This window comes from Pseudophryne corroboree, chromosome 9, assembly GCF_028390025.1.
Source record: "Pseudophryne corroboree isolate aPseCor3 chromosome 9, aPseCor3.hap2, whole genome shotgun sequence".
NCBI classification, from domain to species: Eukaryota; Metazoa; Chordata; class Amphibia; order Anura; family Myobatrachidae; genus Pseudophryne; species Pseudophryne corroboree.
Window position 1 is genome coordinate 149,371,250 of NC_086452.1, and position 24,432 is coordinate 149,395,681.

At 44.3% G+C, this 24,432-nt stretch overlaps 1 protein-coding gene across 2 annotated transcripts in view; it reads right to left on the reverse strand.

The window, feature by feature from the left end:
* Window positions 1-2,467, reverse strand: part of PLPPR5 (phospholipid phosphatase related 5) — a 629,929-nt gene extending 627,462 nt beyond the window's left edge. For both annotated transcript variants that reach the window (XM_063939850.1, XM_063939849.1), the window contains exon 1: window positions 1,383-2,467. In XM_063939850.1, the coding sequence (XP_063795920.1) occupies window positions 1,383-1,613 (231 nt within the window). In that variant the 5' untranslated portion in view covers window positions 1,614-2,467. The remainder of the gene's footprint in view (window positions 1-1,382) is intronic.
* Window positions 2,468-24,432: the final 21,965 nt, after the last annotated feature.

Genomic DNA, 24,432 nt, shown 5'->3' on the forward strand with positions numbered 1-24,432 from the left:
TGACCTAATCTTATCACCATCTATGAATCACTGCACGGTCTGATGCAGTGCTCTCCAAGGTTGTCTAAGGTCTTTGAGTAGTTTTGAAACAAATTCATTTACACATCACTCATCGCCCTCCTCCTGAAATCTAACAGCAAATCTCACATAATCCCATTTGCAAAGTAAAGCATACCCCAGAGAGCTGTAATAAATATAATTTAGCAAAACCATTGAGATAACACAACTTCTGTAATAAAAAAGACAATTTTATGCACTGTATTAGTAATGTTATGTGTCTCTCTATAATATAATAAAATATAATTATTGTTTTAGCATCCATGAGAAAACATTTATTTTCAACTTGAAAATTATAGATATCCAAAATAAAGAAGCAAAGTGGGAATCTGCCCATTTAACTCTTCTGTTCCCAGGAGAAAGTAAATTTTTCTGGCTATGACTACAAAGGGCTAAAGTTGAAATTACCAATGGTTAAAAAGCAAGAAGATTACATTTGCATAAACCTCTTAATATTCTAATACGGGGTCTGTGGTTGCTTGCATGGGAGCTCTGTTATTACACAGCTAAACTGATAGAAAACATCATTAGAACTTTATGTACAAAGTAAAAAAAAATGGGCCTTTCGAACTTTAACTACTGTTTCTTAGTATCCACATAGATCACGTTATTTTGTAAAATTGCCCAGTCTCGTAAGGTCACTGCAGAGATGTATGTATGTCATTAGTTATAGTATTGTATATGTTTCTTGCTAAAATGTAGGTCTATGTTTTTTTCTTTATCTTTGTATCATAAACCTTAATGAACAATGGTGGTAGCCCAGGACAGAGCAATGAACTGCAGACTGCACAAAGACACAGTATAATGAAGCACACACAGTAACTTGAGAGAGAGGGCAGTAAGTCGAAAAAGGAAGGGGGGGGGGGGGGGAATTACAGAGAAGTAATCGTCAGAAGAGGGAGCTGCAGGCAGTTAGAGCCCTTCCACAATATATACATAAAAAAGAACGATCATGCAGCTTTAAAATGCAAATAAAGTGCAGTCAATCTTCAGAGTCGTAAAACGAATTCAACTAATAGAATAAGAAGGCTGCATTGTAACCATATAAAAAGTCTACACCAACTCTATAGACACAGCAAATGTGAGTACTACGAAAGCCTGCAAACAGACAGTCAAGTAACAAGCACAGGCTAATATAGTATTGAATAGTCCCTTTTTACTTTATAAATTGCAAGCATGGCTGGATATGTGTGTACTGTATGTGTTGTACAGTATGTGTAATTATTAATAACGATTTGCTGGAGTCTTTCAAATGTCCCCTGTCTTACCCCTACCTCTCATGTGCACTGAAAGAACTATCACATATTAAGTCAAAAGAGCCTTACCACAAGCACTGGGACCCCAGTGACCAGAGAGAAGAGAAGAACTGGGGGGATATCGCTGCTCTCGTCGGGTCCTGGATAGGGCTTGGTGTAAGAACTATCGAAGCAGAAAAACCCTTGGACATTCACAGTGAACGTGTCCGTGTACTCGAAGTAATAAGCCAGCATTACAGTCCCTGCCATGATCACCATCTGGAAATAAAGCATGATCGTCAGGGAGAATTGAAAAGTCATTTAAAGAACCATCCACACATCAAAGGCACAACCGGAGCTCGGGAGTTGTCCCCTACTTCCAGTGCTGGAGCTCGGGAGCTGTCCCTGCTTCCAGTGCTGAATTGTAAATCTCTTTCCAGGAGAGACACTTGTGTACAAATAGCTGGTTTCCTTCACGCAGAAACAAGCTCCTACCAAACAAGATCATCTACTTAATTAAAATGGTTGCTGGATTCACTGGCAGATTTACATCAGATGCCTACACATAGTAAGTTGAATTCAGTGACTGACGTTTAAAGCTCCAGCTTGATGATAATTATTTTCCCCCTTTCCCTGATTAGGCAAATCGCTGATCCATTGTAACCTCCAAACAGAATTCACATGGTTACAGCTGCTTCCCAGGTGGTGAAAAATGAGAGATATATATATTTTTCCTCCTTGCCACAGTGCTGTGTTTCGAAAAGAAATTCATGTGGTGAGCCTGCCCCATTGCAAAGCCATCCTCTCCATCCCACTATTTGTCATGTAAGGCTGGATCTTTAGACCAGAAATCCCAGCCGAAAGGATCAGATCCTCCCTCTGTGTACAGTAAGACACAGAAGCCGTTGTCCTGATTGCAAGAACTGAGCTGAATAAATCTGTGAAGGAGGAAATATGATCTTGTCTTTATACAAAATGAATGTGTATTATTTTTTTTTTTTGCTAGCTAAATGAAATCAGATATGACAAAAATGTCCATAGGAAGAATCCTTCTTGTTACTCCTGCAATCTGGTGTAATGTAAAGACATATTGTCTGAACCTCACAGACATTTGGTTAACACATTGCATCTAGAGCAAACCTAGCATCTTCTTCAGTATTTTTTTTTTTATCTCTGCAATGTGAATAACTTCCTCCTCTTGGCTCAAACTCCTCCCCTTCAAGATACAAAAGATTTTCCGTAGCCGAGAACACGTCCTCCACTTCATAAACAGACAGTGCAAATATGAATATCCCGTGTTTAAGAATGACTTAATTGATCTGAGCATGCTTAAAGAGACATTTATGCTCAAAAATAAAGTAATGTGTTTGGATATTGGTTTGCTGGACATGACAGTTTGTTAAATGTCTCTCTCGAATTCACACACTTCTATGCACTTTAATAGCCGGTATTTGGTTCAGATTGTAAAAATTATTTTAGGTACTAGCACCTGTTGGTATGGTGTTATCTGCATTACATATTTATAAGTACTGTAGGTGTGTTATTTCTTGTCTGCTCACAGCTATATATATATATATATATATATATACAGTATATGAACATGCTTCATATATACAGTAGAGTTATAGCCACAGACAGTACCACCTATTTCAATAACCACTGAAAATTGCACAATAACCTTTTACTTTCAAATATTTAAGCTCTTTGACTTCTAATATAATATTAGCCACATTACCACAAAATGCTGTGTATTTTATATTCTAATATAGGACACAAATCCATTACCTGTAAATTTCCAGAAAAATAGAACAGAAAAAGGAGATGCTGTAGGGATCTATTTAATTAATGGTGATGTCAGCAATGCTTGCAATTTACTGTGCTCCTATACTGTACATATGGTAGCTCCTAATTTGTGTACTTTAATACACACCCCAAGGAAGCTGCAAACAAAAATGCACAATTTATCTCTAAATTCAGGGCATAGGTGGTCATTCCGAGTTGATCGCTAGCTGCATTCGTTTGCTGTGCAGCGTTGAGGCAAAAAACGGCACTTCTGCGCATGCATATGTGGCACAATGCACACGCGCAACGTACTATTACAACGAATAATGTAGTTTCACACAGGGTCTAGCGAAGCTTTTCAATCGCACTGGTGGCCGCAGAGTGATTGACATGAAGTGGGCGTTTCTGGGTGTTAACTGACCGTTTTCAAGGAGTGTTTGGAAAAACGCAGTCGTGGCAGAAAAATGCAGGTGTGGCTGGGCGAACGCAGGGCGTGTTTGTGACGTCAAAACAGGAACTAAACAGTCTGAAGTGATCGCAAGCGCTGAGTAAGTTTTGAGCTACTCTAAAACTGCACACACAAAAAATTGTAGCCGATCTGCGTTCCTTTCGTTCGCACTTCTGCTAATCTAAAATACACTCCCAGTGGGTGGCGGCATAGCGTTTGCACGGCTGTTAAAAACTGCTAGTGAGCGATCAACTCGGAATGACCACCATAGTTGACAAAAACAGGATTCTAATGACTTATGCACAATGCAGGGGATGCTGTCAAAATGCAGACAGGATCCCGACTGATCCTGGAGGTAAGTACTGGGGTTAGGGTTAGGCACTAGGAGGTGGATTATGTGGGGGTGGTGGAGGTTAGGATTAGGCTGCGGGAAGGAGCAGTTAGTGGTAGGATTAGGGGGTAGGGAAAATATACCAGTATTTGTCAGGACTGACTGTTGGGATCCCGATTTATGGGATTTTGTACCCAACACCAATACAGAGACCAATCTATTGACTCCTGTACAATAACGATAGCATTTTAGTAACTTCTCTACAATCTGTACAATAGAGATAATCAGAGATGGAACTAGCAGTTGTGCAGCTGCTGCATTGCAACGGGGCCTGCCGCTATTAAGAGTACCGTAATCAGCAGTTTTATAATGAGTCCAACTTAATATGCCTACATTGCATTGCTCTGTGGGCCATGACTGACAGTTAGGGGATGAGCTGGGGATGAGTTCCAGCCGGAGGTCAGGAGGATGAGCAATAGGTGGCCTCCCCTCTAATTTCTCCCTAGCTCTCCTCAGAGTGACTGCCAGGGACTGGCTGGCTAGTGCTGAGAGGGGAGGCTGTACCGCCGGCATTGACAAATGCGGCTAGGGGGATAGAAGGAAAAGCCCTGCCTCTGCCTGCAAAGAGAGCCAGCCCATCTCACAGACTGATGAGGTAGCCAGGCCACGCTGATATGAATTGGGCCCAGGCCCTGAACCCATCCCCAGAAGTAAGTCAATTTATTAATGTCACCGCCTGCAGCCCCCTCACAGCTTTCATCTACTGCCTCTCCAGTCACCCACTTTCTCCCGTCACCCTCTCCCGGTCACCCACTATCTCCCTGTCACCCTCTTCCTGTTACTCACTGTCTCCCAGTCTCCCACTCTCCCTGTCCCCCACTGTCTCCCAGTCATGTTCTCCCTGACACCCTGTTTCCCAGTCACACACCATTTCCCAATCACCCTCTACCTGTCACCCACTATCTCCTTGTCACCTACTGTTTTCCTGTCACCCTCTATCTCCTAGTCATCCTCTCCCTGTCACCTATTATATACCTGTCACTCACTGCCTCCCAACCATCTTCTCCCTGACACCCACTGTCTCCCAGTCACACTCTACCTGTCACCCACTATCTCCCTGTCACCCTCTATCTCCCAGTCACCCACTTCAATATCTCCCTGTCATTCTCTTCCTCCCCAATCACCCACTACATCTCCCTATCTACCTCTACCTGTCACCATTTGCTTCTCCCTGCCACATCTGTCAGATACTGACTACCCACCTCTATCAGACACTGACTACCTGCCTCTCCTTCACCCACTGCCTCTCCCTCTGGCACCCACTACTTCTTCCAAATCACCCACTGTTTATCCCCAATCACCAACTGCATCTCTCCCTAGGGCAGAGCATATTTTTCCAACTGGGCCCACCACTCACAAGTTCTGCCACTGAAGATAGCTCTAGTGACCTCAGAAGCTGCCTCAGAGAATTCTAATGGCCTCATACCGCATAGAGTGCATTCTAATACTCCCTATACAATATAGAGATTATGCTACTGACCTCTGACCCATACAGACGACATACTACAGAGAATTGCAGAGTGGGTGTGGTATGATTGGTCGACAGTCATCAGGTTGACATGAGAATGTCGACAGGGTAGGACTGTCAACATGCAGCATGTTGGCATGCTCTGCATGTCAGTGTTCATCATGTCTCCCCAGATGATATGTCGACATGATGAAATGTCAGCAACCAGTCCCTGGTGGACTAGAGGCTTATTACTTTGTCTCAGAGACAGTGGTGGCTTCAGAGTCTTCTTCCGGACATGTTGTCTCTTACCTGTTCTTGCAGCTTTGACTATCTGGTTTTAATATTGTTGTCTTACATGCAGTGCTGTTTGGTTGGTTCCAAACAGATAAGTACTTTTCACATTATTTAAAGCCATTAAATTAATACTTACCAAAAATATATATTTTTCCTTTCCCCTTTAAATTAACATTCCACACCCTCACCACATACCCTCACCAGTAGCGTATTTATTGCTAGGCATCCAAGGCAGCCGCCTAGGGTCTGTTGGGTCCCAGGGGACCCACACGCACTGTGCTGGCTTAAAAGTTCTGTCAAACTGTCAGTGATTAGACAGCTGTCGGGTGTTGGCTCTCCCATCTTTTACCAGTGTCCATATCCGCCACAATCCCCCCACACACACACTGCCAGTTACTGATTGGAGATTTGCAGCTGCTGTCATAGCGCCACAGCTGCTCATACGCTGCCAGATCTGCAGTCATCTCCACACATGCTGGGGTATGGCCAGTACAGGGCAAGGCTGCCCAGCATGTGTAAGGCCGTTTCTCGATGTGTTCGCAATCTAATTGCGAACACATCGGATCTAAGGTTGACACATGGCAGTTCAGCCTGGCTGTACTGTCAGGCAGTCTGTGGCCATTTTTTGACATCACGGTCCCAGCCAGCCCCCTTTGACCTCTCCCCCCACATGCCAAGTTGCTTCCCTGAAAATGCCTGAGTCTGTAAATTACATTGCAGTTGCATTCATCATGGATGCAACCGCAATGTGTGTGGTCGTGCAGCCACTATGCCGATATAGGCAAACTGCACTGTGAGTCGTATTAGCGCCAGCCCTGCCCCCTCACAGAAATGTCACGATTTGTGGGTATATGGGAAAGGGGAGGGGCTTCATGCCACAAAGTGCCCCATCACAGACCTGATATTGTAGTATGGCCTGCAACACATAGTGTCACACTCCTCTTTCCCCCTCCCTCCCCCTCCCTCTCTCAGTTTTTCTCCCTGACAAGCTCTCTCTCTCTTGCTCCCCTCTCTTTTCCTGTCTGTCTCTCCCTGACCACCTCTGCTGCTCACCCCCCTCTCCCTGACATCCTGTCTCTCTCCCTCTCCACCTCTCTAGCTCCTTGACACCCCCTCTCTCACTCTACCTCTCTTTCTCGCTCTCTCTACCTGACACCCTTTCTCTCTCACTGATACCCTCTTTCACTCCTCTTTCTCCTGATACACTCCCTCTCTCATTCAACTCGCCCCTCTCTCTCTCTCTCTCTCTCTCTCCCTGACACTGTGTCTCTCTCTCTCTCTCTCTTGCTCCCCTCTATATCCTGCTTGCTCCCTCTCCCTGGCACGCACACACACACACACACACACACACACACACACACACACACACACTCACTCTCTCTCTCTGTTTCTCTCCCTCCCGGACACCCTCTCTCCCTCTGATTCTCTCTTTCTCCCTCCCTGACACCCTCTCTCCTGCTCAAGACACCTCCCTCACTATCTCCCCCTCTCTTGATCCCCCTTCTCTCTCTGTCTCTCTCCCTTACAGCTCCTCTCTCCCTCTATTTGTCTCTCTCCCTGACATGCTCTATCTCTTGCTCCTCTCTCTCCCTGTCTGTCTCTCTCCTGCTCACTACCCTCCTCTCTCTCCCAACTAATACCTGGCCATAGTGGCTATAGTGTGCATGTGCGACCCTTCACCAAGCAATTGCATCCCAGAAGAATGCGATCGCATGGTGATTGACGGGTGACAGACATCCGGGGTGGGGGGGGATGCAGCATTGGAGGGGATGAGAGCAGGAAACGCAATCGTGTCATGGCTGTTTTCGTGGCTGGATGATGATTTCACCTGTGTTTCCTGTTATAGGAAACATGGCGCTGGAACTCTTGCCTACTTAGCCATGTTGCATAGGCAACAGTCAACCTCTATCCAATGCAATTGAATTGTGATCACATCACGGGGCTCTGCCACACATGCTGGGTGGCCTTGCCCTGTGCATGTGAGTAGTATGGTCTAATTTGCATAATTAAAACACATTGAAGCAAATTTGCTCCATTTGCTCCCTCCGACACTTTACAAAAGGGATACATGCATCGAAAAAAGGGGTGTGGTTTCACATGAAGGGGCGTGGTAACACAGTAGTACCCCCTTTTAAAATTAAACCACACAGTAGCACAATCTTATTCACATTACACTACACATACTAGGGTTGCATATACACATAATGCCCCCAGTAGTAGTGCCGCTTATAGAAATAATGACCCCAGTAGTAGTGCCGCTTATATACATAATGCCCCCAGTAGTAGTGCTGCTTAAACACATAATGCCCTCAGTAGTAGTGTCACTTATACAAATAATGCACCGGTAGTAGTGCCACTTATACATGTAATGCCCCCTGTAGCAGTGACGCTAATACACATAATGCCCCCAGTAGTGGTGCCGCTTATACACATAATGCCTCCAGTAGTCATGTTTTTTTTATACATAATGCCCCCAGTAGTGGTGGTGCTTGTACATAATGCCTCCAGTAGTGGTGTCACTTATACATTATGCCCCCAGCAGTGGTAATACTTATACATAATGCCTCAAGTAGTGGCACCACTTATACACATACTGCCCTAGTAGTAGAGCTGCTTATACACATAAAGCTTTCAGAAGTAATGTTGCTTATAAACATAATGCCTCCAATAGTAATGCCACTTATACACATAATGCCCTCTCTAGCAGTGATGCTTATACACATAATATTCTCCAGTAGTGGTGCTGCTTATACACATAATGCCCCCAGTAATAGTGCTGCTTATACATATAATGCTTACACACACACAGATACACACACACACACACACATATATATATATACACTTTGTTTCTCTTACTCGTCCACTTACCAATCTGTCTGGCTGGCTGGCAGGCTCTGTAGCAATATATAAAATCCTCAGGCGCTAACAATACACACTCCTGCAATGATATGGAGTCAAGGCTGCAGCTTCATCAACAGAGGTCACTGAACCTCCTAATATGCACACCAGAAAATATATAGAAAAAAGTATGCGCTGCCTGACTCGATATGAAACTTTTAAAATGAAATACATACAGTATAGTACATACAATACATTAATTATTATACCACACGACCGGTGTTTAGATTACAGAATAAAATTAAATCACATGTGTAATTAATAACAGCCACTTCTGTCATAAATTAGATGTTATTAGCAGTATATTAGTAATGGTGATGAATTAAAGTCCATTAATTCAATAGGTAGCAGTATATTAATAATGGTAATGAATTAAAGTCCATTATTCAACAGGTTCAGGATAGAAATCATGCCATTATGATGCACTATTAATTTAGCATAGTCTGTATTAGTATTAGTTTGAATGCTTGCTAACTCACAACCACAGTTGATCTGTTAGTGCATGGTCCATAAATAGAATATACTTGATTGGCCACGTTGTAGTTAATTTGGCACAGCTCAGCGTATAGCAGACTGGTTTATAACTATTTGTCCGGGTGACATCTTACCCACTTTATAAGCCTGCAGTCCTTGCGCTGTCAGTGCAGGAATTTGTAAATGATACCACCAGCCGCGGGTCACACTCCACATCCTCTACGCGTTTCTCCGCCTTTACAACCTTAGCGGCTTCATCAGAAGGATCAGTAGCAGCCTGGTCCCATGTAGCTCTGCCCTCTCAGTCCTGTGTAACCCCACCCCCTTAGCACAATATTTCTCCACTCCCTGGCCTCTCCAGCCTGGCCTATCTTCTCTCCATTCCTTTGCTGAGCGGGTAGCACCAGCCTGGACATATGTATATATGTGTGTGACTGAATCTGTGTAAAAAGGGCTCAAATGCAAGTAGCCATGCCATTTCCTCATGTCAATTTCTGCTGTACTTCATCTGCAACTTTGTGTATGGACATATCTGTAAGGGTGAGTCAGAGGTTTTCATACACAGGGTGGGATGACAGAGACTGTTGCAAGAAGAAGGGGAAGGCACAATCAGACTGTGCCCTCCATATGTCATACTGCCAAACCTTGCCCTACAGTACTTCACTTGCATTACCAGTCTGTGCAAGGTGAACAAAGGCTGTCACTCATGAAGGCAGAGGAGAGATGGGCCAGTCCGAACTAGAGATGTGTGGCGGACACTTTTTAGGTTTTGTGTTTTGGTTTTGGATCTGGATCCCCGCTCGTGTTTTGGATCTGGATTGGTTTTGCCAAAAGCACCCTTTCTGTTTTTGGATCTGGATGATTTTTGAAAAAACAAAACAGAACATAAAAACAGCTAAAATCACAGAATTTGCAGTATTATTAACCTCAATAACAGACATTTCCAGGCTATTCTGAACACCTCCCAATATTGTTTTTAGGCCAAAAGGTTGCACAGAGGTCATTGTATGACTAAGCTAAGCGACACAAGTGGGTGGCACAAACACCTGGCCCATCTAGGAGTGGCACTGCAGTGGCAGACAGGATGTCAGTTTTAAAAACTATGCCCCAAACAGCACATCATGCAAAGAAAAGAAAGAGGTGCACCAAGGTCACTGGATGACTAAGCTAAGCGACACAAGTGTGCGGCACAAACATCTGGCCAATCTAGGAGTGGCATTGAAGTGGCAGACAGGATGGCAGTTTTAAAACTAGACCCCAAAGAGCACATAATGCAAAGAAAAAAAAGAGGTGCAAGATGGAATGGTCCTTGGGCCCTCCTACCCACCCTTATGTTTTATAAACAGGACATGCACACTTTAACAAACCAATCATTTCAGCAACAGGGTCTGCCACACGACTGTGGCTGAAATTATTGATTTGTTTGGGCCCCTACCAAAAAAGAAGCAATTAATCCCCCCACCAAAAAAGAAGCAATTAATCTCTCCTTGTACAAACTGGCTCTACAGAGGCAAGATGTCTTCCTCGCCCTCATCCTCTGATTCCTCGCCCCTTTCAGTGTGTACATCCTCATCCTCACAGAGTATTAATTCGTCCCCACTGGAATCCACCATCACAGGTCCTTGTGTACTGTCTGGAGGCAATTGCTGGCAAAGGTCTTCCCGGAGGAATTTTTTATTAATTTTCATGAACATCATCTTCTCCACATTTTGTGGAAGTAACCTCCTATGCTGATCGCTGACAAGGTTACCGGCTGCACTAAACACTCTTTCGGAGTACACACTAGAGGGGGGGCAACTTAGGTAACATAAAGCTAGTTTGTGCAAGGGCCTCCAAATTGCCTTTTTTTCCTGCCAGTACACATACTTGGATGCTGTCACTGATATATAATCCTCCACCATTCTTTCAATGGTGACAGCATCATGTGCAGTGACAGTAGACATGTCAGTATTTGTTGGCAGGTCCTTCAGTCCAGACCAGATGTCAACACTTGCTCCTGACTGCCCCGCATCACCGCCAGCTGGTGGGCTAGAAAATATTATCCTTTTCCTCGCAGCCACAGTTGTGGGAGAAAATGAGTGAGGAGTTGTTGATGGGTCACGTTCCATTTGAATTGACAATTTTCTCACCAGCAGTTTTTTGCACCTCTGCAGACTTGTGTCTGCTGGAAAGAGAGACACAACTTAGGCTTTAAAACTAGGAATGAGCACGGTGGCCAAAATGTAGTGCTCTGATTTCAACAGATTGACCACCCTTGAATCCTGGCAAAGCAAATGAAGGGCTCCATCCACAAGTTTCACATACAGTACTTAGCGGAATCGCTCCATCTTAGCTACTCCTTCAAGTTCTCCAGCTGCTTCTGCAAAAGTCTGATGGGGGAAATGACCTGACTCATGCTGGCAGTGTCTGATCTGACTTCACGTGTGGCAAGTTTGAAGGGGTGCAGAACCTTGCACAAGACGGAAATCATTCTACACTGCGAATGAGTCAGGTGCATTCCCCCTCCTTTGCCTATATCGTAGGTGGATGTACAGGCTTGAATGACCTTTTGCTGCTCCTCCATTCTCTGAAGCATATAGAGTGTTGAATTCTATCTCGGTACCACCTCTTGCTTCAGGTGATGGCAGGGCAGGTTCAGGAGTGTTTGCTGGTGCTCCAGTCTTCGGCACACGGTGGCTGAATGTCAAAAGTGGCCCGCAATTTTTCGGGCCACTGGCAGCATCTCCTGCACGCCCCTGTCATTTTTCAAAAAAGTGTTTGCACCACCAAATTAATTGTATGTGCAAAACATGGGACGTGCTGGAATTTGCCCAGATGTAATGTACGCACAATATTGGTGGTCTTCTCAGATATCACAAATCCCCAGGAGAGTCTAAGTGAGATAAGCCAGTGTGTGCTGATGTCCCTCAGTTTTCATAAGATGTTGTCAGCAGTGTGCCTCTTATGGAAACCAGTAATACACAGCGTAGCCTGCCTAGGAACAAGTTGCGTTTGTGAGATGCTGCTACTAGTCCCGCTGCTGTTGTTGCTGCGGGAGGCAATACATCTATCCAGTGGGCTGTCACAGTCATGTAGTCCTTAGTTTGCCCTGCTCCACTTGTGCACATGTCTGTGGTTAAGTGGACACTGGGTAAAACTGCGTTTTTCAGGACACTGAGGACACTTTTCGTAATGTCCCTGTACAGTCCGGGAATGGCTTGCCTAGTGAAGTGTAATCTAGATGGGATTTGTACCGGGAGCACAGTATGTCCATCAACTGTCTAAATCCCACTGCACTAATGGCGGATACCGGATGCACATCTAACACCACCATAGTTGTTATGGCCTCAGTAATCCACTCAGTAATCCACTATATGACTGCTGTCATATATCATCTTCCTCGCAAAGAACTGTTGGACAGTCAATTGCTCAGTTGAAGTAGTACAAGTGGTCTTCCAGCTTCCCCTCTGGGATGACGATCGACTCTCAGCAGCAACAACAGCAGCAGCAGCAGCAGCAGTAGTAGGCGTACTACTCAAGGATTCTCCGGAGGAATCCCGGTTAGGAGAGGACTCGTCAGACATGTGGTATGGGTCATTAGGTCAACCACACTTAGGTTGATAGTCATTAGGTTGACCACTATTGGTTGACCTTCATTAGGTCGACATGGTCACTAGGTCAACATGGTCATTAGGTTGACGTGAATAAGGTCGACATGGAAAAGGGTCGACATGAGGTTTTTTTTACTTTTTTTGGTGTTGTTTTCTTCGTAAAGTTAAGGGAACCCCAATTAGTGCACCGTGTTCCCTCACATGGATTGCTTCACTCGCCATGCTTCGGGCAAGGTACCTCGCTCTGCTGCACTCGGCTCAGTTTACTATTCCCAATCGTAGTCCACGTGGATCGTAAAGTATAAAAAGTTCAAATAATGTAAAAAAAAATGTGAAAAACTCAGGTTGACCTTTTTTACATGTCGACCTTGTTCATGTTGACCTAATGACCATGTCGACCTAGTGACCATGTCGACCTAATGCATGTCAACCAATAGTGGTCAACCGAATTACTGTCGACCTAAGTGTGGTTGACCTAATGACCGTATCCCCAGTCATGCTAATGACATGAACTGCAGAGGAAATTGACGTTGAGGGGGTTGGTGGTGTGGCTTGCAGGAGCTAGGGTACAACAGGAAGAAGGAATTTAGGTGTCAGTGGACTGCTTACGTTCTTACTCAAAGTTTCTGAACTTGACAATGACTTCTGATGAATGCGCTGCAGGTGACATATATGGGAGGATGTTCCTAGATGGTTAACATCCTTACCCCTACTTATTTCGGATTGACAAAGGCAACACACGGCTTGACACCTGTTGTCCGGATTTGTGGAGAAATAATTCCACACCGAAGAGGTGGTTTTTTTGGTATTTTGCCCAGTCATGACAATGGGCTTTCTCATCCCACGAACAACAACTGTCTCCACTGGTGCCTTATTCAAACAAACCACATCACCATCAGAATCCTCATTGTCAACTTCCTCCTCAGCGCCAGCTACACCAATATCCTCCTCATCCTGGTGTACGTATACAGTGACATCCTCAATCTCAATATCAGCAACTGGACTGGTGGTGCTCCTCACCACTTGCAAGGGGCATGCAAATGGTGGTAGAAGCCTACTTTTACATACAGGGTTGTGAAGGTCAGGCCTACACATCGCAACCGTGGACACACTTGGACTCTCCTTGGGGATTTGTGATATCTCAGAATACATAGTTGTTTTTTCCTGTGCTTTAACAAGCTTTATTTTTTTATTTTTTAAGAGGGAGGAAGGCTTCCATCCTCATGAGAACCTGAGCCACCAGTCATGAGCAAAGGCCAAGCAAGGCCTTAGTCTTTCTTTGCTACTCCATGTCGTGAATGGCATATTGCCAATTTTACGTTTCTCATCAGATCATTTCTTTTTTTTTATTACTAATTTTTGCTTCTTGGATTTTACATGCCTTCTATGACATTGGGTATCGGGCTTAGCAGATGACGTTGTTGGAATTGCATCATCAATGTCATGACTGGTGGCAACAGCAGCTTCAGCACTAGTACTAGGAACTGGAAGTGGTTCCCGGTCTTCCACTATTTTTTCGTCCAAATTGTTGTTCTCCATTTGACATGACAGCACCCCTTTATTATTACAGCACACAGAACAGTGCTACTTTATTTTCACAGCACCCCTGTATTCTTACAGCATACAGGACCAGAGTGATTGTATTTTAACAAAAGAAGCACCCCTGAATTATTACAGCATTCAAGACTGGGTCAACACTCCTGTATTTTTACAGCATATAGGACCAGTGTGCTTTTATTTTAACAGAAGCACCTCTGAATTATTACAGCATACAAGACTGGGCCAGCACCCCTGTATTTTCACAGCATACAGGACCAGTGTGCTTTTATTTTAACAACTGCACCCCTGAATTATTACAGCATACAGGGCCAGTGTGATTTTATTTTAACAACTGCATCCCTGAATTTTTACAGCATACAGGACCAGTGTGCTTTTATTTTAACAGAAGCACCCCTGAATTTTTACAGCACACAAGAATGGGCCAGCATCCCATTATTTTCACAGCATACAGGACCAGTGTGTTTTTATTTTAACAACTGCACCCCAACAGTACATTTTCATAGCGTACAAGACAGGGCCAGAACCCCTGTATTTTCACAGCATACAGGACCAGTGTGCTTTTATTTTAACAACTGCATCCCTAAATTATTACAGCATACAGGGCCAGTGTGATTTTATTTTAACAGAAGCACCCCTGAATTTTTAGAGCACACAAGAATGGGCCAGCACCCCTGTATTTTCACAGCATACAGGACCAGTGTGCTTTTATTTTAACAGAAACACCCCTGAATTTTACAGCACACAAGACAGGGCCAGCACCCCTGTATTTCCACAGCATACAGGACCAGTGTGCTTTTATTTTAACAACTGCACCCCTAAATTATTAAAGCATACAGAGCCAGTGTAATATTATTTTAACAGGAGCACTCCATACTTTTACAGCATACAGGGCCAGTGTGCTTTTATTTTAACAACTGCACCCCTGAATTTTTGCAGCATACAGGGCCAATGTGGTTTATTTTAGCAACTGCACCCTTAAATTATTACAGCATACAGGGCCAGTGTGTTTTTATTTTAACAACTGCACCCCTGAATTATAACAGCATATAGGACCAGTGTGCTTTTGTTTTAAAAGAAGCACCCCAGAATATTTACAGCAACCAAGACTTTGCCAGCACCCCTGTATTTTCACAGCATACAGGACCAGTGTGCTGTTATTTTAACAACTACACCCCTAAATTACTGCAGCATACAGGACCAGTGTGCTTTTATTTTAACAACTGCACCCCTGAATTATTATAGCATACAGGATCAGTTTGCTTTTATTTTAACAGAAGCACCCCAGAATGATTACAGCATACAAGACTGGGCCAGCACCCCTGTATTTTCACAGCATACAGGACTGATGTGCTTTTTTTTAAGAAATGCACCCTAAATTACTACAGCATACAGGGCCAGTGTGCTTTTATTTTAACAACTGCACCCCTGAATTTTGACAGCATACAAGACCAGTGTGCTTTTATTTTAACAGAAGCACCCCAGAATTTTTACAGCCTACAAGGATGGGCCAGCACCCCTGTATTTTCACAGTATATAGGACCAGTGTGCTTTTATTTTAACAACTACACCCCTAAAATATTACAGCTTACAGGGCCAATGTGCTTTTATTTTAACAACTACACCCCTAAATTCTTACAGCATACAGGACCAGTGTGCATTTATTTTAACAGAAGCACCCCAGAATTTTTACAGCATACAAGACTGGGCCAGCACCCCTGTATTTTCACAGCATACAGGACCAGTGTGCTTTTATTTTAACAATTGCACCCCTTAATTACTACAGCATACAGGGCCAGTGAGTTTTTTTAACAACTCCACCCCTGCATTTTTACAGCATACAGGGCCAGTATGCTTTAATTTAACAACTGCAACTCTACATTTTTACAGGATACAGAACCAGTGTGCTTTTATGTTAACAGAAGCACCCCTGAATTTTTACAGCACACAAGAATGGGCCAGCAACCCTGTATTTTTACAGCATACAGAACCAGTGTGCTTTTATTTTAACAACTGAACCCCTGAATTATTACAGCATACAGGGCCAGTGTTCTTTTATTTTAACAACTGCACCCCTGAATTTTTACAGCATACAGTACCAGTGCACTTTTGTTTTAACAGAAACACCCCTGTATTTTTTAAAGCATACAAGAGAGGGCCAGCACCCCTGCATTTTCACAGCATACAGGACCAGTGTGATTTTATTTTAACAACTGCACCCCATAATTATTAAAGCATACAGGGCCAGTGTGATTTTATTTTAACAACTGCACCCCTGAATTTTTACAGCATACAGGACCAGTGTGCTTTTATGTTAACAAAAGCACCTCTGAATTTTTACAGCATACAAGACTGGGGAAGCACCCCTGTATTTTCACAGCATACAGGACTAGTGTGCTTTTATTTTAACAACTGCACCCCTGAATGTATACAGCATACAGGACCAGTGTGCTTTTATTTTAACAATAGATGAACCCCTGAATTTTTACATCATACAAGATTGGGCCAGCACCCCTGTATTCACAGTATACAGTACCAGTGTTCTTTTATTTAAACAACAGCACCCCTGAATTTTTACAGCATACAGGAGGACAGTGACCCTGCCCCCCGTACAACACAGTGACAGCCAAGACAGCAACAACACCCATGTACAGTTGCAGCACCCCAAACAGCACATGAAACACCAGTGACAGCCAGGACAGCACTCCTAACAGCACAGGTGCACCACAGTGACTGCAGCAGCACCCCTACAGAGCACACACTGACCACTCCCAATGTCACCACCCACAGAGAGACAGAGGTCTGTCTTCCTCACTCTCCAAGTCTGGAGTAAAAATGGCGGTGACGCACAGCTGTTTATATATAATCCAAAACCCACAAGAATCTGACAGCGGGATAATGACATTTTGCCTCGTTCTGGTTTCCGAGTCTGGTGGGAAGTCTCGAGGTGAGCTCAGATCCAGGCTCAGAACGTGAATTTCGTGGCGGTTCGGTTCTCTGGGAACCAAACCCACTCATCTCTAGTTTGAACCATGTGAACATTCTCACGTCAACATTGTGGTGTTGACATTATGAATGTTAACAAGGTAACTGTCGACCATGTGACTGGATGCATTCCAAACATAAAAACCTAGAAATTGACAGCAGCCCTTATTCTATGTGGTTTTTTTTGCAACTTGTTCAGTTTTTGTTTCCAAATACTGTTAGGAAATAAGCTGCCTGAACTAATTCCAGACATGTCAAATGACAGTTTAGACCTTGTGAGTCATGGTACAATGATAATTATGACTGGGAAATAGACAGTTATTAACAGTTATAGCTTGCTAAGAAAAGAGTGCAAAAAAAGAAGGCTGACGTTTCTTTTATATGTAATCTATGACACAATGCGGGTCATTCCGACCCGATCGCTCACTGCAGTTTATCACAGTGATCGGGACGGAACTGCGCATGCACGTCCGAAGTCTGTCGTTGCCAAGTGATCGCCTCTGCCTGATTGACAGGCCGAGGCGGTCACTGGCCGGGAGGGGGCTGGACGGCGGTGTTAGGCCGCCTTTTAGGGGGCGCAGTCGGCCAATGTAGGCATGGCCGGACTATTGGGGGGTGGGCTGCGGCGGCTGCATGACGTCACACGCAGCCGCTGCGACCAGGGCAGAGAAGAGCTGCTCCCGGCCAGCCGCAGGAGCTGCGCTGGCCGGGAGTTACTCCTCAAATGCAAAAGCATTGCCGCTGTGAAATGCTTTTGCATTTCTGTGGGGGGGGGGGGGGTGGGCGGCACTGACATGCGGGGTGGATTAGCCCTGTGGTAGGCATCCCCCCGCCTGTCTGAGTGCCCGATCATAGCTGTGCTAAATTTAGCACAGCTGCGATCAACTTGGAATGACCCCCGATAGCAGCTCAGGGCACTGTAGGTATATTTGAGAGTATTGGCTTGAGAAAGTCACGGGATGTTCCTGATGAGATGTGTCAAAGTTATTCCAAAATCTGGAGGCCCATTCACTGGATAGCACCAGGGTAGGATGGAACTTTTATGTCATCAATATAAAGTAGGAACTTCTGATGAACATTATGTTGTAGTGCGATTAACAATGTGGTTGGATTGGCTGGTGTCCGAAAATGCAATCTTGCTCTATTAACAACAGATATCTTGATAAATGGATATGTCAGCAGCGCTCTGTGCAGTGCACCGGAGTATTTTGATGCTGCTGGGCACCTGAGATGTCCGGTCTCATGGAAAATACAGAATTAAAGAAAAGACGGGGTTGTGTTGAGCGCTCGTATTTCTATGTGTACTGTACATGTGGGAGTGTTGCATGAGACAAAAAGGAAAGATGTTGCACTTATAACAGAGATATATAACAGGCTTATATTAGAGACGTGTGTATATTAGAGGTATGAGAAAGAAAATAAATTATTATTAATGTCCTGTTATTGGGAAACACAATGCTCCAGACAATATAGGTAAAATCTTGCAAATTTAGGACTGCTGCCGTAGGTTGTGAGGTAAGTAGCTCCTTTAGTGTGCCTCTTTCCATATTTCACTTTGAGGTGTAACGACCTGGGGTCATTGCACAGTGGGTGCCTATCTATGCACCAAAGTGTGCGGCCAATGTGACACTGTGTAATCTATAGGAAAGTAGATGTCACTACTACAGCCAGGGGTGACTAGTTAGTGATCTAACGAGTGAAACCTTTCCATAATCACCTAGTGCTTGCATTGCCCTATGTCCCACCAGACATGTAGTACACCAGCTGTAGTTATTGTGAGACCACTTTGGTCCATATGACTAGCGGGGTATATCCATACCTAAACACAGTGGTTGTCAAGGTGAAAGTGTGGGTTAAATGCTGTGTGTGTAAAATGGCGGAGTTCTGCACTGATGCACATACCGGTGTCTGTTGCACTTGGGCACCTCTGAGTTGCTGTTCAAATTCCTATGGTGAGTCGGCTCCTTTCTGTTCCAGGCATCTTTGCTCTGCACTCAGTGGTGGCCTTTAGTGGAGAGTTGTGGCCCCCACGAGCCCAGGGAGATCTTATGTCACTTTGGCAGCAGTCCTACATAGGCAAAAAAATTCTATATTGTCTGGAGCATTTAGTCGCCCAATAAAAGGACATTAACAATCCTGTCACAGAGGGTCCCTTCAGCCAATCAGGGAGCGCCACGTCGTGGCACTCTCCTGATTGGCTGTGCGCTCCTGTAGTGTGATTGAGGCTGCGCACTGAAGATACAATGTAGCGCATAGGCGCTACATTGTATCCAATGGTGGAAACATTGCGGTCAGCGGTTGACCGCGAGTAACCTCACCGCTGACCGCAAAGTTCCCACCATTGGATACAATGTAGCGCCTATGCGCTACATTGTATCTCTGCCGTGTGCAGCCTGACTGACAGCTCAGGAGCGCACAGGCAATCAGGAGAGTGCCACGACGTGGCGCTACCTGATTGGCTGAAGGGACCCTCTGTGACAGGAGTCACGGGGGGTCTCGGCAGTCGGGGAAAGGGGTCCCATGTGTAAACATGGGACCCCTTTCAGTGCGTGGTTCAGGTTTTTCGGTTTGTTTTTTTGCCAAGTACGTGGATTACAAGCTCAGAAGAGGACCGATCTACACTGGATTTTTGTGAGTATAATTTTATTTTCAGGTACCCCATGGATTCTACTTGGAGAAGTGAACCGACCCTCGTGTGAACATAGGTAAGTATGTGTGAATGTAGGTGTGCATGTATGTAATGAAGTTTTACTTTCAAGGTGTGTGAGTTCTGTTTTTATTTGGGTATTTTTTTTGTAGTAGTACTACAGGTACCAGCGGGCCCGTTTTTCCACTGCATGCTGGTACTTGTGGTTCTCCAAGTACCAGCTTGTGGGGGAGGCTTGCTGGGACTTGTAGTACTGCTACAAAAAACAATGGAGGTCATTCCGAGTTGTTCGCTCGCAAGGCGATTTTAGCAGAGTTGCTCACGCTAAGCCGCCGCCTACTGGGAGTGAATCTTAGCATCTTAAAATTGCGAACGAAGTATTCGCAATATTGCGATTACACACCTCGTAGCAGTTTCTGAGTAGCTTCAGACTTACTCGGCATCTGCGATCAGTTCAGTGCTTGTCGTTCCTGGTTTGACGTCACAAACACTCCCAGCGTTCGCCCAGACACTCCTCCGTTTCTCCGGCCACTCCTGCGTTTTTTCCGGAAACGGTAGCGTTTTTTCCCACACGCCCATTAAACGGCCTATTTCCGCCCAGTAACACCCATTTCCTGTCAATCACATTACGATCGCCAGACCGATGAAAAAGCCGTGAGTAAAATTACTAAGAGCATAGCAAATTTACTTGGCGCAGTCGCAGTGCGGACATTGCGCATGCGCATTAAGCGGAAAATCGCTGCGATGCGAAGATTTTTACCGAGCGAACAACTCGGAATGAGGGCCAATATTCTTATTTTTACACATGGCTATCAGCCCCCCATCCGCAGCCCTTGGATGGGGGGGACAGCCTCGGGCTTCACCCCTGGCCCTTGGGTGGCTGGAGGGGAGACCCCTTGATTTAAGGGGTCCCCACTCCTCCAGGGTACCCCAGCCAGGGATGACTAGTTAGTGATTTAATGCCAGGGCCGCAGGGACCAAGATAAAAGTGTCCCCCGGATGTGGCATTATCTCTCTGACTAGTGGAGCCCGGTGCTGATGTTAAAAATACGGGGGACCCCTACGCTTTTTGTCCCCCGTATTTTTGGCACAAGGACCAGGCGCAGAGCCTGGTGCTGGTTGTTAAAATATGGGGGAACCCATGTCAATTTTTTCCCCATATTTTTGCAACCAGGACCGGCTCAAAGAGCCCGAGGCTGGTTGTGCTTAGGAGGGGGGACCCCATGCAATTTTTTTCTCGATTTTTAACACTTTAAATTTTTTTTAAAGGTGCACAATGAAGCCCTGCACGGATCTCACAGATCCGGCCGGGATTCCTTGTGTTTTGTCAGGCAGTGTTTTACTCATCACTCCCGGTAAACACTGCCTGACATTACGAATCACATCGACATCGGAAAAGACGAATGTTGCAAACTCGGCAGCTTAGTAAATGACCGTATCAGGATTCAAAAAGTTGCAGTAAAATGCACCCGATACCATTCGAGTTCAAACACCCTTAAAAACGGCTAAAACATGAATATTAGTAAATATACCCCTCTGAGTGCCGCTGGATGTTTGTTGTTAAATACTCTGCTTATTTTCGACCAGAGGGCACCGGGGCAGCTTTTTCTGCCTGTGGGAGTGACGGTCCATGCTACTTAATTTTTATATATATATATATATATATATAGAGTAAAGATACACTCGGCACTCCGCCAAATAAATGTAGACATCTTGCCCGGTGCCTTCCTTCTGAGTTTGATATAAGTATGGTATGTAGGCGGCACTCGTGGACTTAATTCAAATAAGAAACCCGGACACTCCTGGGTTGAATACAACGTTTCGGATTTATTATCCTTCGTCAGGTATATAACAAATGCAAGAAATCAAGCTTACCTTTATGCAGTTAAGAAACACCAAGTGAAAGTGAAAGTAAGTGCAAAAACACTCCCCATGCTGCTGCTGCTGACGTCATCACCAATAGACGGCGCCTGAGCAGTGACTGGGACAAAGTGAAAATGAAAGTGAAAGTAAAAACCGTTACCATGGTTACAATGATACATTGTACAAACGGACATTACTACAAATGATCTTACAGCAATACTACAAAAAATAGCAACATAACCATTATAAGAAACAATTAAAGGAAATCATTTCATTCAGTCCATGCGGGGAAACGGTATTCAAAAGATGTATCCATTTAATTTCTAACTGCAGAAGGATCTTTCCTCTATCACCCCCCCTGATATCTTCCTTGACATGGTCCAACATCATGTAGCGTAATGAGGAGAGACTGTGCTTGCAAGTTTTAAAATGTTTGGCAACAGGCTGATCTATGTTTTTCCCTTCCAATATCTGCTTAATGGCACTGCGGTGTTGTGCCATTCTTTCTTTGAACTGGCACACCGTTTTGCCTATGTAATATAAGCTGCAAGGGCACCTAATGCAGTAGATCACATATTTGCTGGTGCAAGTAAAAACATGTTTTAATTTGATCTGTTTACCACTATGTGGATGCCTGATATAATTGCCGGTGTCCAGATAGGTGCAAGTAGTGCAACCTAAGCACCTGTAGTTTCCTGGTTTTTTAGTCATGAAGTGTTTAGGATATGTGGGTGACATGTTAGCAATGTCAACATGTATCACATGGTCCCCAATGTTTTTACCCCTTGTATAACAAGGTAGTAACGCACTTTCAGACAATTCTGCAAGGTCTGGGTCTGCTTGGACTACTGGCCAAACCCTTTTAGCGGTACTGACAATGGTCTTAGTAGATACCGTGTAATTGTTGACCCAAATCATGGTAGTGTCTATTTTATTAGGTTTGGGACAGGTGATATTCTTTACTTTAGGTGCTTTGAGTGCCTTAATTTTAGCTGATTGTAAATCCTTGTTGCTGTACCCCCTTTCTAGAAATTTTTTAGTCATAAGTTCCATTTTATTCACCTCATCAACAGGATCACTGCAAATGCGGTGAACCCGTAAGAATTGCGAATAGGGGAGACCTCTTTTAAGGGAGCTCGGATGGTGGCTGGAGGCATGCAGCATATTGTTGCAATCAGTGGGTTTCTGGTAAATAGATGTACTGAAGTCAACACCACGTATTTTTACCTCTACATCTAAAAAATGTATGTTTTCCTTTTGAATGTTCCACGTAAACTTGATGTGTCTGTCCCTAGTGTTGGCCAGTGACATCATATTAGTGAATTCCTCCTCTGTGCCCCTCCATAGGAGGAACACGTCGTCTATATATCTTGTATATAGGGGTATGAGATTGGCCAGGTCCTGGTCATCAAAGAACAATTGGTGTTCAACTAGGAACATGAAAGCATTCGCGTAGGTTGGTGCGACACAAGATCCCATCGCACAACCCCGGGTCTGCAGGAAAAATTCATTGTTAAAAATAAAATAATTTCTCTCCAAAACCAACCTCAAAAGTTGCAAGAAAAAATCCACATTAGGACCAAGATAGAGGGTGTTATTGGTAATCAAACTTCGTACAGCCTCGAGTCCCCTGTCATGAGGAATACTAGTGTATAGGCTTACTACATCAATAGTGCCTAGCCAGCAGTCTTCAGGTATAACACCAAAAGATCTGAGTTTATGCAAAAACATTGTCGTGTCTTTCAGATATGTAGATTGATTCTGAACTACCGGCTGGAGGTAAAAGTCAAGATATTTGGATACTTGATAGTACAAGGAGTCCCTGGCAGACACAATGGGTCTGCCAGGTGGCTTCTCACTGTTTTTATGCAATTTGGGAAGCATATTGAATACGGGTACCCGTGGATAATTACAACACAAAGCATTCTTTACAGATTCAGTAATATGTCCAGCCTCAACCGCAGACAGCAAGACATCCTCAAGCTCCCTTAGATACATAGCAGTGGGATCAGCCTCTAGCTTGGTATACACATTATCATCACATAACTGTCTGTAAGCTTCATCTCTATAATCACATAAGTCTTGCACCACAATGCCCCCACCTTTATCGGCAGGGCGTATTGTTATGTCATTACAGGTCGCAAGATCACGCAATGCCTGCCATTCAGCAGGTGATAAATTCATGGTGCTAGTGACATTTTCTTTTTCACATAAATCAATACAATTAGTGACAGTTCTAGTGAAAGCTTTTATGGCTGTGTTGGAAGAATAGGGGTCAAAGTTAGATTTTGGTTTAACAGGACATGCTGGTTTATCAATTTTAGTTAAAGGTTTATCAGAGTCATTTTTACTAAAGAATTCTTTCAGTCTCAGTTGCCTGTTAAGGCGACTCAGATCAACTTTGCTTTTGAGACTATTATGGGGGTTAGTCGGAACAAAATTCAAACCTTTACTCAACACCGCAGTCTCAATGTCAGTCAATGTGCGTGATGATAAATTATATATCATTTCTTTGTTGTTTTTGCAGCTCGCTTTGGTCTCCCTTTGGCATTGGCCGCCACGTCTGGTTCTTTGTCTTCTGCGCCGTCCTCCTTTGCTCTCGTTTTTACCCCTAAAGGGGAACGACCTCTGGAATTGGTGCGACTGGTGCTTGGTAGTTCTGCTTCACTGTGAGAAGTTCCACTGGAGGTGTCAGTATCATGAGATGATCGTCCAGATTGTTTATTAAATTTATTGAACCTCCTGCGGTATGGTCTCC